Source organism: Brassica rapa, chromosome A09 (genome assembly GCF_000309985.2).
Source record: "Brassica rapa cultivar Chiifu-401-42 chromosome A09, CAAS_Brap_v3.01, whole genome shotgun sequence".
Taxonomy (NCBI): domain Eukaryota; kingdom Viridiplantae; phylum Streptophyta; class Magnoliopsida; order Brassicales; family Brassicaceae; genus Brassica; species Brassica rapa.
The window spans coordinates 3,184,715-3,197,419 of record NC_024803.2 but is presented as its reverse complement, the minus strand read 5'-3'; the positions used below and the strand labels follow the sequence as shown (position 1 = coordinate 3,197,419).

At 36.3% G+C, this 12,705-nt stretch overlaps 5 protein-coding genes across 8 annotated transcripts; 2 read left to right on the top strand and 3 right to left on the bottom strand.

The window, feature by feature from the left end:
- Positions 1-32: 32 nt before the first annotated feature.
- On the top strand, positions 33-2,137 carry LOC103837140 (G patch domain-containing protein 8). Of its 2 annotated transcripts, none has more exons than XM_009113467.3 (8): positions 33-191; positions 470-549; positions 648-843; positions 936-1,090; positions 1,191-1,334; positions 1,418-1,512; positions 1,602-1,767; positions 1,844-2,137. In XM_009113467.3, exons 2-8 carry the CDS (start codon positions 478-480, stop codon positions 1,919-1,921), a joined length of 906 nt encoding a protein of 301 aa, XP_009111715.1. In that variant the 5' UTR covers positions 33-191; positions 470-477; the 3' UTR covers positions 1,922-2,137. The 2 variants fall into 2 exon arrangements, with proteins under 2 accessions (XP_009111715.1, XP_033135106.1); XM_033279215.1 differs by having other exon boundaries at positions 104-191; positions 473-549.
- Positions 2,138-2,257: 120 nt separating this feature from the next.
- On the bottom strand, positions 2,258-3,436 carry LOC103837142 (zinc finger CCCH domain-containing protein 3). Of its 3 annotated transcripts, none has more exons than XM_033279220.1 (5): positions 3,202-3,436; positions 3,013-3,117; positions 2,782-2,837; positions 2,595-2,680; positions 2,258-2,485 (listed from the first exon to the last, which is right to left on the bottom strand). In XM_033279220.1, the coding sequence occupies exons 2-5, from the start codon at positions 3,115-3,117 to the stop codon at positions 2,373-2,375; spliced, it is 360 nt and encodes a 119-aa protein (XP_033135111.1). In that variant the 5' UTR covers positions 3,202-3,436; the 3' UTR covers positions 2,258-2,372. The 3 variants fall into 3 exon arrangements, with proteins under 3 accessions (XP_033135111.1, XP_033135110.1, XP_009111717.1); XM_033279219.1 differs by having other exon boundaries at positions 3,053-3,117; XM_009113469.3 differs by having other exon boundaries at positions 2,595-2,672; positions 2,783-2,837; positions 3,053-3,117.
- Positions 3,437-3,529: 93 nt separating this feature from the next.
- On the bottom strand, positions 3,530-6,541 carry LOC103837141 (shaggy-related protein kinase alpha). Its single transcript, XM_009113468.3, has 12 exons — positions 6,308-6,541; positions 5,912-6,070; positions 5,717-5,809; positions 5,545-5,604; positions 5,174-5,446; positions 4,741-4,872; positions 4,517-4,657; positions 4,378-4,428; positions 4,209-4,304; positions 4,033-4,116; positions 3,852-3,954; positions 3,530-3,763 (listed from the first exon to the last, which is right to left on the bottom strand). The coding sequence occupies exons 2-12, from the start codon at positions 6,014-6,016 to the stop codon at positions 3,681-3,683; spliced, it is 1,221 nt and encodes a 406-aa protein (XP_009111716.1). The 5' UTR covers positions 6,017-6,070; positions 6,308-6,541; the 3' UTR covers positions 3,530-3,680.
- Positions 6,052-11,003, bottom strand: LOC103837143 (nuclear envelope-associated protein 2). The gene is made up of 8 exons (XM_009113471.3): positions 10,496-11,003; positions 10,133-10,350; positions 9,925-10,032; positions 8,749-9,210; positions 8,567-8,668; positions 6,308-8,501; positions 6,159-6,199; positions 6,052-6,070 (listed from the first exon to the last, which is right to left on the bottom strand). Exons 2-6 carry the CDS (start codon positions 10,298-10,300, stop codon positions 8,334-8,336), a joined length of 1,008 nt encoding a protein of 335 aa, XP_009111719.1. The 5' UTR covers positions 10,301-10,350; positions 10,496-11,003; the 3' UTR covers positions 6,052-6,070; positions 6,159-6,199; positions 6,308-8,333.
- Positions 11,004-11,249: 246 nt separating this feature from the next.
- On the top strand, positions 11,250-12,547 carry LOC103837144. Its single transcript, XM_009113472.3, has 3 exons — positions 11,250-11,473; positions 11,631-11,779; positions 12,230-12,547. The coding sequence occupies exons 1-3, from the start codon at positions 11,365-11,367 to the stop codon at positions 12,305-12,307; spliced, it is 336 nt and encodes a 111-aa protein (XP_009111720.1). The 5' UTR covers positions 11,250-11,364; the 3' UTR covers positions 12,308-12,547.
- The last annotated feature ends 158 nt before the right edge of the window (positions 12,548-12,705 follow it).

Below are 12,705 nucleotides of genomic sequence, written 5' to 3'. Positions count from 1 at the left end.
TCAACTTATTATTATGCTCATTTATCAGTGTGGTTTGTTATTGGGCCCAGTCATAAGTTCAAGGCCTGTTAAGAAAATAGCAAGCGAGAGAGAGAGAGAGAAACAAAGCTCTTCATCGTCCATTGTCTCTTCTTCTTCTTCTTCGCTCTGCGCCGCGTCCTTTCTCTCTCTCTCTCGAACTCTCAGCTCAGGTAAGCTTCTTCGATCATCCTCTTATATCAAATAGGTGCCTTTTGCCTCCGTGCTTGTAGCTTCGCGTCCAAAAGTAATCTGCATCTCTTCTCCAATGCTTGTCCCGATCTCAAAGCACATTAGATTGCGAAAACCCTAATTTTCGACACCCTAGAGAATCTTGACCTAGATTAGTCTTAGACTCTGTGATTCAATCGAATCTACCTGTCATCGATTCGATTGATTGCAAATGACGTAGAAACCCTAATTTACCATGTGCTCTGTTTCGTTTCTTCAGAAGCCGTAATGGATATTAGGCGGCGTGAAAGTAAGACGGAAGCTAGTGATAGAGAGAAACGGATTAACGAGAAGGAACAGGTCAATTTACTGTTTTTTTTTTGTCTTACTGAAGTTTTATGTGTGTTTGGTTGGTTATTGATTTTGAGTGGCTTGGACTTGGACTTGGACTTGTGTAGATGAATCAAGAGTCTTTTATTGAGGAGCTTGCAGGAGAGTTTAGATTGCCTATAACACACAGGGTGACTGAGAACGTTGACTTGGAGGATGTGGAGCAAGCGTCACTAGACACGATGATATCATCAACCAACGTTGGGTTTCGTCTTCTTCAGAAGATGGGTTGGAAAGGGAAGGGTTTAGGAAAGCAAGAGCAAGGTCTGTGTAGTGTAGTGTAGTGTAGTGTAGCTCACATTCACAGCTGTTTGCTTAAGAGTGTTTCAACGTTGTATCGTTTGTGTTTCACTCAGGGATAACGGAGCCTATAAAGTCCGGTATCAGGGACCGAAGGCTCGGTTTAGGGAAGCAAGAAGAGGATGATTACTTCACTGCGGAGGAGAACATCCAAAGGAGGAAGCTTGATATTGAGATCGAGGAGACTGAGGAGATCGCTAAGAAACGGGAGGTATGCGCTCTCAAAACCAAAAGAGCACAAGGCAGTTTTTTATTACCTGGTTGGTGGGTTTCTTCTACTGCCCGCTTCGTGTCCGTTATGACAAATCCAGGTCCAAGCAGAACGTGAGCTGAAGATTGAGGGCGATGTCAAAGAAATACGCAAGACCTTCTATTGTGAGCTTTGCAGCAAGCAGTATAGAACGGTGATGGAGTTTGAAGGTCACTTGGACTCATATGATCACAACCATAAGAAGGTAGAAAGATACTTAAACCTTTATTCTTGTTTTTATAGCTTTTCGAAAGCTCTGAGACATCAAGTGTTGGGTTTATTATGCAGAGATTCAAAGAGATGAAAGAAATGCATGGTGCGAGCAGCCGCGATGATAGGAAGAAGCGAGAGCAGCTGCGTCAGGAGAGGGAGCTGACTAAAATGTGCGTAAACGTTTTGTAGTATCTCTTCCTCTTACATGTTTTGAAAGATCTGTGGACTTAACCAAGAGTATTGTTTTTGTACTTGTTAGGGCTGATGCTCGTAAACAACAGCAGATGCAACAGAACATGCAAGAAGACCCAGAGAATGTCCCAGTTCCATTACCGGCTAAGCCCGCTCTTGCACCACTTGTTGTCCAAGATCAGCGGAAGTCATTGAAGTTTGGCTTTTCTTCAAAAAGCGGCAGTACATCAAAGGTACCATATATTACCTAGTGGACTGGTTAGGTCTACACCATATCACTGAAACTGATTATATGTTTCATCTTTGTAGAGCCAACCCAAGAGCAGCGTCAAGAAGCCTAAATTAGCAATTGCATCGGTTTTTGGCAACGACAGCGACGAAGATTAAGGTTTACATCATTATAAAGAATATTGTACTAAATGTAATTCTATTTTGTGGTTCTTCCTTTTACACATTTAAAGCTGAACGTGGTCTGGAAAAAATCTTAACATCTCAGGACCACAACACAGCCTTGCAACTTTTTTTGTTTGTTAAATCTTAAAGACTCTTTGGCTAGACTAAAGCTTTTTACTCCAATGAATGAATGTTTTCAATTTTTTTTTTTTTTAAAGATGATGTACTAATAATCATTATAGGTCGTGTGGAATTCATCATTAGCTTTTCTAGGGATATTTATCAAATCATATCTAATATTTGGATTTGTTTTTCAAAATTTTGGTAATGAGCAAATGAAATTCAACAACCTTTTTTCTATCAGAAATGGGGTAAAATGTTAAATGTGTATAAAGATCAAAAGTTACATCTTAGCATATGACTATGCAGAGAAAGAAAGAGAGTTCTATCCCCAGTCAATGGAGGGAGGTTGAGGATAGCCTTGCTCCGGAGGCGGTCTCAGCGACGGTGGCAGATCGAACCAACCTGCTCCTCCTGCTCTCCTACTAAAACAATCACCTGTGTATTTTGAACAATTTAAACATTACAATATCAGGATTTCTATAAGTTTAGGAACAACTAAACTAGTCATAATCATGCTTAAAGAAAGAAAGAAAGAAAAGCATACGGTTTAAACTACTTCCTTGGATGTGTTGGTTAGGCAAGCCAGTAGGAGGTTGCGTATTGTTATTATTATTGGTGAATCCTGCATTTGATAATGGATTCAAAACGTGATGATGTTTCTGAGCAGCAGCACAAAACAGAATCTATAATTGCATATAATGGACACGCTGGTTTTAAAAGACTGAGCTAAACCTGTAATGTTGTTAGGGTGCAAGTATCTGCAAGAGTCTCCAAATGGACAAAAGTTCTGCAAAAATTCACACAACAGTCAAATGGGTTTAGCACAAAAGGACAGGAACACAAAGATGACATTACATAAAAGCCAAAACCATATTAGTACAAAACCCACAAACAAAGGAGAAAAAAGTGTGAACTTGTTGGGCTAATTCAAGTACAAAATCATCGAAAGAAGAAGACTTTACATTGCTACGACGAAAACTATAAATCGACTGAACACCATACCGATGAAACGAATCGATTGCAGAGACCCCTCGGCACAAAGCTGGAGACTTGTTGATTATTAACATCTTTAGAGAAGAACAAAGAAAGATGTTAAAACTCATCCACATAAGAAACAGAAGCCAATCAGAGAGACAACAGAGAGAGAGTACCTGAGGTAATAGAGCTGTACCAAAGTGCTTTAGCTCGAAGATGAGGGTTGCTCTGAAGATGTCGTTTTCTAGCGACTTGCGTGTCCTGAAACTCCTTCTCGCAGTAATCGCAGTAGTACTTCCCCGACGGCATCACTTCTTCTTTTTTTTTTTATGTTTCCTTTCGATCAAAACTAAAAGGTTTGGTCTTTTTAAGTGACTCACACGCGCACCATTGGTTTGTTCTTCTTGAAGCAATGTTTTTCCGGTTTAATTCGGTTTGGGTTTTCTTTAAGCAATTTGCTTCAGTGAGCAAATGTGGGGAGGAAGAAAGATTCACAAAAGCAAAAGTACCAAAACTCTTGATGATGGCTATTACACTATAAACCACCCACAGTCAATATAACTCTTTTTTTTTCTCTACTAATACAACAAACAAAGGGTACATATCAGAGATAGATGCATAAGTGTTTGTGTTTGTGCTACATTCAGTTTTCTTATCACAAACCGAGCCAAGGACACTGCTTCCTTGCATGTTCAGGTACTAACTTAGCTACAATCTCCACCGCCACACCTTTCAGCTCTGTCTCACAACAATGACAAAAGAAGATTTTAGTTAGTGTGCCAAAGATGGATTTTGTAGGCCAAAAAACTAGAATGATATGCCTTACCGTGAGGCTTGAAGTTGAAGAGTGGTGGAAGGAAACGTCCATTAGGCAGACGCGCATTTGGATCTCTTAGCTCATCAAAGAATGGGTGGACCAATGTGTCCAGCTATGACCAAACAAAAAAAAAAAAGAGTTCAGAAATGAAAAGATTCATAGAAGAATGTCAGACTTGTAACACACTTACAGCGGCAGATCTTAGATTGGGAGAGTATTGAAGAAGCCTTGAGACCAAATCAACAGCTTCTGGTGGCATGCGTTTGTGGAAAATCTGTTAATAATATATATGATAAAAACATATGTCAAAAACTGGTCTTGAAGAAGACAATGAACAACATGTTGTTGATCTTGATGTATAGATACCTTGTGCCATGGATGAGCTTTGATCTGAGGGAATTTGAACTCAGTGTAGTTAGGGTTCATGCACTTGATTTCTTCCCTAGTAGGCGTTCCCAAAACCTACATTACATCAAAACTATTGATATCAAGAACTTGTCACTGGAGTGAACAAGTACAAAAAAAAGCTTATTACCTTGATAATCTCCACAAGTTGATCAACACCACTCTCACCAGGGAACAATGGCTGCCACATGAGCAGATGTCAATATATAAGTCAATGTTACAAAACTCCAGTTTGAGTAGAACAAAAAAATGTTTGAATTAGCTTTTACCTGTCCAAGCAAGAGCTCAGCAAGAACACATCCTGCAGACCAGACATCAATGGCTGTTGTATACTCCGTTGCTCCAAAAATAAGTTCAGGTGCTCTGTAATACCTTGAGCAAATGTATGAGATGTTTGGTTCTCCTTTCACCTGTGTTTTCAGGAAGTTGCAATGATTGCTAAAAACATTCAAATTAAACGTGTAACTAAGTAAGAGATTTTTATCAAACGCACCAATACTTTAGCACTTCCAAAATCACATAGCTTCACTTGATGTGTGTGTGGATTCACCAACAAGTTTTGTGGTTTGATGTCACGGTGACACACACCAATACAACGGTGAATGTAAGACAAGGCCCTAAAAATCTGCAAAAATATAGAAGAAAAAATGATAAGTAATCCAACAAAAAATGAGAAGTAATACTCCATTGTTTTTCTAAAAAAAAATAATTTTAACATCTTTTTCTTGTTTCACAAAAAATGTCATTTTAGAACTTTAATGCAACTTTGATGTTGATATTAATTTTATAAATAATTTTAATTATTTCAAATACTATCGGTTGAATTGGTGTAATTAATAAGAACTTAAAAATACATTTTAATTATTTTTTTAATCCGTGTGAAAAATGTTACAGTGACGCTATTTGCGAAGGGGAGGGAGTAGTACCTGATAGGTGTAGAGTTTGACGTATATGAGAGGCATCCGCTGGTTGAGTTTGTTGTAATGTTTGATAACACGATGAACTGTCTCCGGGACGTATTCAAGCACCAGGTTGAGGTAAAGCTCATCTTTCTCAGTAGTTGAGAAGAAGCAGTGTTTGAGAGAAACAACGTTGGGATGGTCAAAGAGCCTCATGGTCTGAAGCTCACGGTTCTTGTACCTCCGGTCTTGTAAAACTTTCTTTATCGCAACAGTTTCTCCCGTCTCAAGACACTTGGCCTGTTAAAAAAAAAAAAGAGAGGGAAGCTAACTCAACAGTCCATTGGTTGTTAAAACTACTATCATAATGGAAAAGTAAAGGAACATAAAAAACTTACTTGGAACACAACGCCGAATGATCCTTGCCCAACAACACGTTCTGCCATGTAGCTGATCGTCTGCATTCACATTTAGAGTAACTTAACACATGGTAAAGAAGAGATTTTGCAATATATACTAATGATTATATTTTGCAATTTTTTTTAAAAACAAAGAAAGCAAAAAGCTAACCTGTTTAGGTTGGCCGTTTCTACCACCAATAGTAGTGACTATAATGTGGCCAGTCTCTGTACCGTTGCCATCTACCACTATCGGTTCCATTTCCTAGCAAATCAAAAACCCAAATCATTAGACTTTCATGAACATTTAAAAAAATAAAAAACTATATAGTAGTATTAGTATGTAACAAGGTAATGAGAAGCTTACTTTATCATCACGAAGTTTCATGTCGTTCATTTCTTCAGGCAGTTTATCGAGACTAGTAGTAGAGTCTCTAGCTCCATGAACTGGAGGTATAGCAACGGATGCCATTTTCAGGGTACAACAAAACAAGTTTTCTTTCTTTGTATTATCAGACTCTCGAGCCTGCAGCAATATGATAACAACAGACAGACTTTAATTATCAAAGGAGGAAGGTTTTGAGAGTGTAAAGCTTTTAGAAAACACTAATTACCCAAAAAGGAAAGATTTTGATGTTTCAGAAGACCTTTAACCCTAAAAATGTTTTATGAAAAAATCTGAACTTTTATGGAAGCAGATCTGGAGCTAAAGAATTGGAGATGAGAAACTTGAGCAGAAAAGAATAATCTTTTAAAAACGTACCGATGAAAAAAAACGTGAATCCCAGATCGAGGAAGGTATGAAGGAAGAAGAAGAGATCCGTACGATTAGGGAAGAGATTGTGTGTTTGATGATGAATCTCTCTCTTCTCTCTCTGTCTTTTTAACTTTTGTTTATGAAATTTTTATTTTATGTTGTGTAGTATTATTCCTTGTGAGGTGAATCATTGCTTATAATGCGTCTGGAGACATTTTTATACTAGTATTGGTTAACAGTAAATAAACAACATTTGATTAGAGTTTCTTTTTGTAAAGTAAGAAAATTTTCAAAAGTTACATTGGTTTTAGGGGGTTTCCTCTTTTATTGAGTTTTTGACCATTCAAACTTGTTCTTTCTCCCAAAACACACGACAAAGGAGAGAGGGATAAGCATGATGGGAAAAAAATACTCATTGATTAGAACCCATTTTGAACTTTTGAATTGTGTGAATATTAAAATGAATCAAAGCCATCTTAATGTTATGAATGAGGGTATTATTTGTCTTTCATTATGAGTCAACCTACGCACATTACATATGGGATACAAAGAATGGACCAAGCAGACCAAAATGGGCCATTGGGTCAAACGTGTCGGAGAGGCAAAAATGAAATAAAAATCAACGACCATTTTTATAAGGTGAGAGGATCCCCTATCTAATATGTAAGCTACCCTCAGTAACTCCTCAATTATTGAATTGTATCCCTACACCATTCAATTTTAGAGGAATTTTTAACCAAATTTGGACAATTCTTCTATTTATTGATTCTTCCATGGACGATCGTTTAAATACGGAGAAGATGATCTGAATTTATTATGAATCAAGGTTTTTTGTTTTGTTTTGTTTTTCTTCTTACAGTAAACAACTGGATTCTGATAATTTGGTTAGTGTAATCTGTTATTAGATTATGAATTTCTTATGTAGATGTACTATTATTTTAGCTCAGAAAACATATCAATCAAAAAAGTAATTTACCTAAAAGTAAAGCTGTTAATTCTCCGTGGTTTAGTAAAAAAAAAAAGGTAAACGAATGGAGAAAAAACAAAGCGAGTAAAATTGCTTAAAAGTCGGTCATAACTTTCTTCGCACATGCATGGAAAAAACTCATGAAACACACATCCTCTAGAATCTCAACATCTTATTAGACTTCAAAACAAGTCCCCAGTCACAGTACATTTGAAATTTCAATTCAACCTTATAACTCACGACTTCAAACAGTTTTCATTCATAACAACAATTCAACAACACAGTGTCTCTGACCCATTGCATTAATCATCTCATCTAACTTCCCATTTTCCCCAACATTTCTTCTAACTAAGAGTATTTTTAACCTCAAAATATAGAGTAAAAATGTTCTAAGGCCATGATTTTTTTTTGATCAAAGTTCTAAGACCATGATTATCCCAGGATTTAAACGGGTTTCTTAACCAAAACTAGTGACGGACTCCACCGAAAATTATAAAACCGGTGACAGAAACAACAAAATAAAGATCGATCCTTATGGGATTTTTGTACTGTTCGCGGCTCCACCGACACATGGTGACCCGCGATTGATTCGTCTTTTAACTAATTTTTTTTAATCAAACAAAAAAAATAATTTAAAAAAAAAACCCATAAAGGGGTTATAGGGTTAATGATATTCTAATAGTACTCTATTTTTCTTGAATAAAAAATAGTTTTACTCTATAAATAGAGTAATTGATTTATTTATTTTTGTTCATCACTCTATTATTTATTTTAAAATAGAATACAATTGTAGTATAACCAATTTGTATAATAGAGTTATTCTTCTGTAAAGAAACAAATTATCATCGATTAGTCAAAACACACAGAAAAGGCTTCTAAATGATTTTTCATTAGTACTCGTTTGTTTTTGTCTTGGAAGAAATATTAAACACCTTGCCTACTCGGTAACGAAATATAAAATGGTACATGCACCATTATCTACTGCTACTACTACTATCTGCACTGCAACTACTACATACACAACAACAAAAAAATGAGTGCAAGATCAAATTAACACACAAGAACTCATCTTTTGGAGACAACCACTAATAACAACATAGACATTGACACCACAATCTTGAAACCTGAGGTATCCCAAAAGTTTGGTTTCTCTCCAGGAACCGATTCATCCCATTGTTTTCCAGTAATCTGATCTCTTAGCTCTTTGATAGCCTTGTCTCTCTTCTCCCCCATCTGCATTTACTTTTCACCAATCATTACAATTCACACATAACTCAAAGAGTAAAGCTAACACATACCCTTTGCAGCTTTCTTGTCTGGCTACGAGCTTCTTTCAAACAAAACTCCAGTTTCACCACCTTCTTCTTCAACTCTTGATCTGTTCTTCTTTGCTTCTCCAACTGAAATGGTCACTTGTAAGTCAAATATTGAAACTTTTAACAGAACACAAAGAATAAAGCCAGAGATATGGATGCTGCACCTGAGATTCAAGTCCCTTAGTCTTTAGTTTCCAGTGAGCTGACATTAAACTTATCTCATCTTTTAGTTTTGCAATCGCTTCGTCTTTTACACCTAGTAGCCTATTCATTCTCTCAAAGTTCTTTAGGGAAACCTCTTCCACAAGTTTCCTTAGCTCACACTCTGTGTCTTTCCCTGACTTTGCAACAGCTTCGGTTATCTCACGCTCTATCCTAATAACTTCATCTCTCAGCTGTTTCTGAGAACACTCTCTTGTCCTTAGATCTCTCTGGAGATTATCAAGCTGGTTGGCAAGTTGAGTTACACGGTCTTGGTGTTCTCTTAGAGAACGTGTTTTGTCGTCAAGCTGTTGTGATATCATTGAGCATTCAAGCTGTGTGGATTGAGCAGAAGCAGCGCTTGTTTCTGCAGTTTCCTTTGTTAATGCTAGCTGTGATCTCAGGTCGTCCACTTCTTCAAGAAACTGTTTGCTCAAAAAGAACAAAATTAAAACTCGTTATAAACACTTTCTTATGTTCAAGAAACATTCAATAAGGCGCTATGCAAACCAATCAATAACCGTTCTAAAATTAAAATGCATTTGAGTGCTCAAGAAAGTAACGGTATTGGAGTTGTATAAAGTGAACCCTTTTGATCAGTAATTGAAACTAAACATCAGTATCATTGTCCATTTGCAGATCACATACTTTTTGAACTTTTAATGTAACTTTACAAAGCCAAGCTAGATCTTATCATCTAAAGATCAGCTTGTTCTCTTCCCTTGACCCAGTTAAGATTCTAAAATCATGTATTTTTGAATAGGTCAAGCTACAGTTGACATTGATTGAACACATTCAGCTTCATCTACTTTTACTAGAAGATCTAAAGTACCATTGTTCCAATAGATACCAAAGTAAAATGATTAGTTCAGAAATTTTGTAACCATATATACTTTTTTTCATTACCATATAACAAAAACACTTCTTAAAGCCCCAAACTTTTCAGCTACAATATCAACTTTTGGAGTCTTCAGTTATATAACATTATAGAGTAAAAATGTCAGTAAAAATGGAACCTTTCAGCAGCAGAAGTTGAAGTAAAAAACAAACACTTCTCAAAGCCCAAAACTTTTCAGATACAATATCAAATTCTGAAGCCATAAGTTATTATAAAGTAAAATAGTATGTAAAAATGAAACCTTTTCAGCAGCAGAAGTTGAAGCTTCAAGCTGATAGTTTCTATCTTCCAACTTCTTCTGCAATTTACAGATCTCCACTTCCATGTTCTTACCTTTTGTCTCTGCGTCCTGGAGAAAACCATTAAAAATAAAAACAAATCATTTCTCCTACAAATTGACCCCACAACCCAAACAATGAATCAAAACACTTTAAAAGGGACTTACTTACTTTTCTAAAAAGGCGTTCTTTAACAAAAGATTGCTCCTGAGAAACCAAACGGCCTCTCACTTGCTTTATCTCAGCAGCCATAGACACCACGTTCCGCCGGAAACTCTCTTTCTTCCCATCCAAGTCTTTCAGAAGCGGATCCACCGTCGTTTTGAAGGATTCAGACATTCAGGGTTTGTCTGAATCTGTTTCCAGCATTAGATCAAATCTCAAAAACTCTGTAATGAAGAAGACAAAAATATTCATGCATGTGAAACAAAATCTTATATTATAAACAAAACAGAGTTTGACCATTTAAAGAACTTTTAATGAAATTTAAAAAATTATCTTTCAGAAAATGAGTTAAAAAGACGTCGACTTTACAATTTCAAGAGTAGCTCTTCTTCAGGGTTAAATTTACTCAGGAAAAAGTCGTCGGAGAAGATCTTAAATCTTCATGTTCGTATATTTTTTTGTCTTCCGTGACAGAGGAGGTAGAAAGTGAAACACGTAAAGCCAAACACGCAGTCAATGTAATGAAGTTAGTTGCCTTATTTGATGTGTTTGTCTGTGTGAGAGACAAAACATATATATCTTTGAAGATATAAAATTAAATTTCCTAAAGAACTTGAATATTATCTGATTTCTCTACTAATTATGGGTTATTACTTATCCCTATTATTTTTATGATTAATAATGATAAATTATTTCCCTTATTTCTCCAGAAAATAAATATATTAATATGGTTTCAAGAATGAAGAATCAAATAATATTGGTGGGAGAATTGAAAATGACCAAAAATAGTTTTTTCGATTTTTGTTTAACTACTAGTACTATTATATAAAGTATCAAAAAGTCTTTTAGGGGGTCAGAATCTTGATATAGTTGAATCATAGGTTAAATAAAATTTTAATTTATTAAAAAAACATAAACAAATGGGAGCAGTGTGTAAAACTAAATCCACATTTCTGAATTTAATCTCCCATATAGACATATAGTGAAGCGAACATATATATTCAACAAAAGCTATTGACTAATGAAAAACAATTAACAAAAGTAGTCAACATGATAACATTTGATTCGGCTAATGGGCTTAGCCGATGGGCTTGAACAAACAATCGCGAGCTTTTCGGAAAAGCCTCTTCACTTGTTGTTTGCGGTGAAACGAAATGAGTTCGTCAAAAAACCCCAAGTCACGCCGATACGACGGAGGAAGAGAATAGGAGATTTGTCAACGCCTAAAGCCTCCGATAATGGCGTGGATGCAAATGATACAGAGCGCGAGATCTCTTCTAAGGACAACTCAACCTTCTTCGACTCCATGCCTCTCCAGATTCTACTCCAAACCTGCTCCTTATGCCGGTAACCCTTTTTTTAATTTTCTTTATAGTGAAAGTTGTAAAGTTGAAAAAGGAATGATTTTTTATTTTTTTTAATCAAAGTGAAAAAAATTAAGTGTGTTCATGTGAATTGTATAATGGGTTGAGCCAAAGTCTTGATTTTGATTTGATATTTACAGTGAAAGTTGGGATTCCTGAGTTCTTGAGTGGGATTGGGGGAGGAGTTGAGACTCATATAGCTAAACTTGAGACAGAGATTGGTGATCTTTCGAAACTGCTTGTGACTCGTACCCTCAGGCTCAAGAAGTGTGGCGTCCCTTGCAAACATGTAAGTACTATCAAACCTTCTGTTCTGCTTTCATAGTTTACACAGAAAGGGTCCGAGGAACCAAGAGGATACTACTAATATGTTAGGATTGAAACAGCCTGGTACTTTGTATTTGTTCCATTATGTAATCTAGTGAAGTAACTATACAAGCATAGGAGAAAAGAAGAAGAAAAAAAGTTGAGTTCTTCAACTATTCAGGTACAAAGCGATTGATGGAGATGTATGTATAGTGCTAGTAGGGAGTCTTATTGTTATCACCCAAACAAAAACTTGAAGTGTAGGCTTGTTCACGCTTCCTGTCACTCACTAAGACATCTATCCTTTCATGTAAATGTTGATAGGTTTTGGTGAACAACACACCATCAATAATAACTAGAAGTGTCTCTATTTTTTTTACTCGTCCATGATATTTTTTGTTGACAAATCTGAATTGTGTTTTTTTTTTTGCAGAGGAAACTGATACTGAAATACAGCCAGAAGTACAGGCTAGGGCTATGGAAACCCAGAGCTGACGCTATAAAGGCCTGATTGATTCGTTTCCTCTTTTTGAGTCTCTGTCATGCTTGGCTTTTGCTACTGAAATGAGTTGTTCTCAGAATGGGTCAAGGCATAGCAATGTTTACTTTTCTGCATTCATGTACTTGTTGTTATCTCCTTGGGTCTAGAAACATTAAAGCCAGGCTTGAAATCCGACAACAGTAGTAGTTTTTTGAAGTATTGTATTGGGGCTCTCCCAGTATCAAGACCGTCTTTTTTTTTGTCGTGTCAAATATGCTCAGTTTCATTTTCATTCGCATTCTATTTCGTGAGATCGGTTATGATCATGAAATGGAGGGAACATGTAACCCATCCCGAGCTCAAGCTTATTTAACACCTCCAACCTTTCGATTTAGACTCCCACTACTCCACTACAATCTAATCATCAT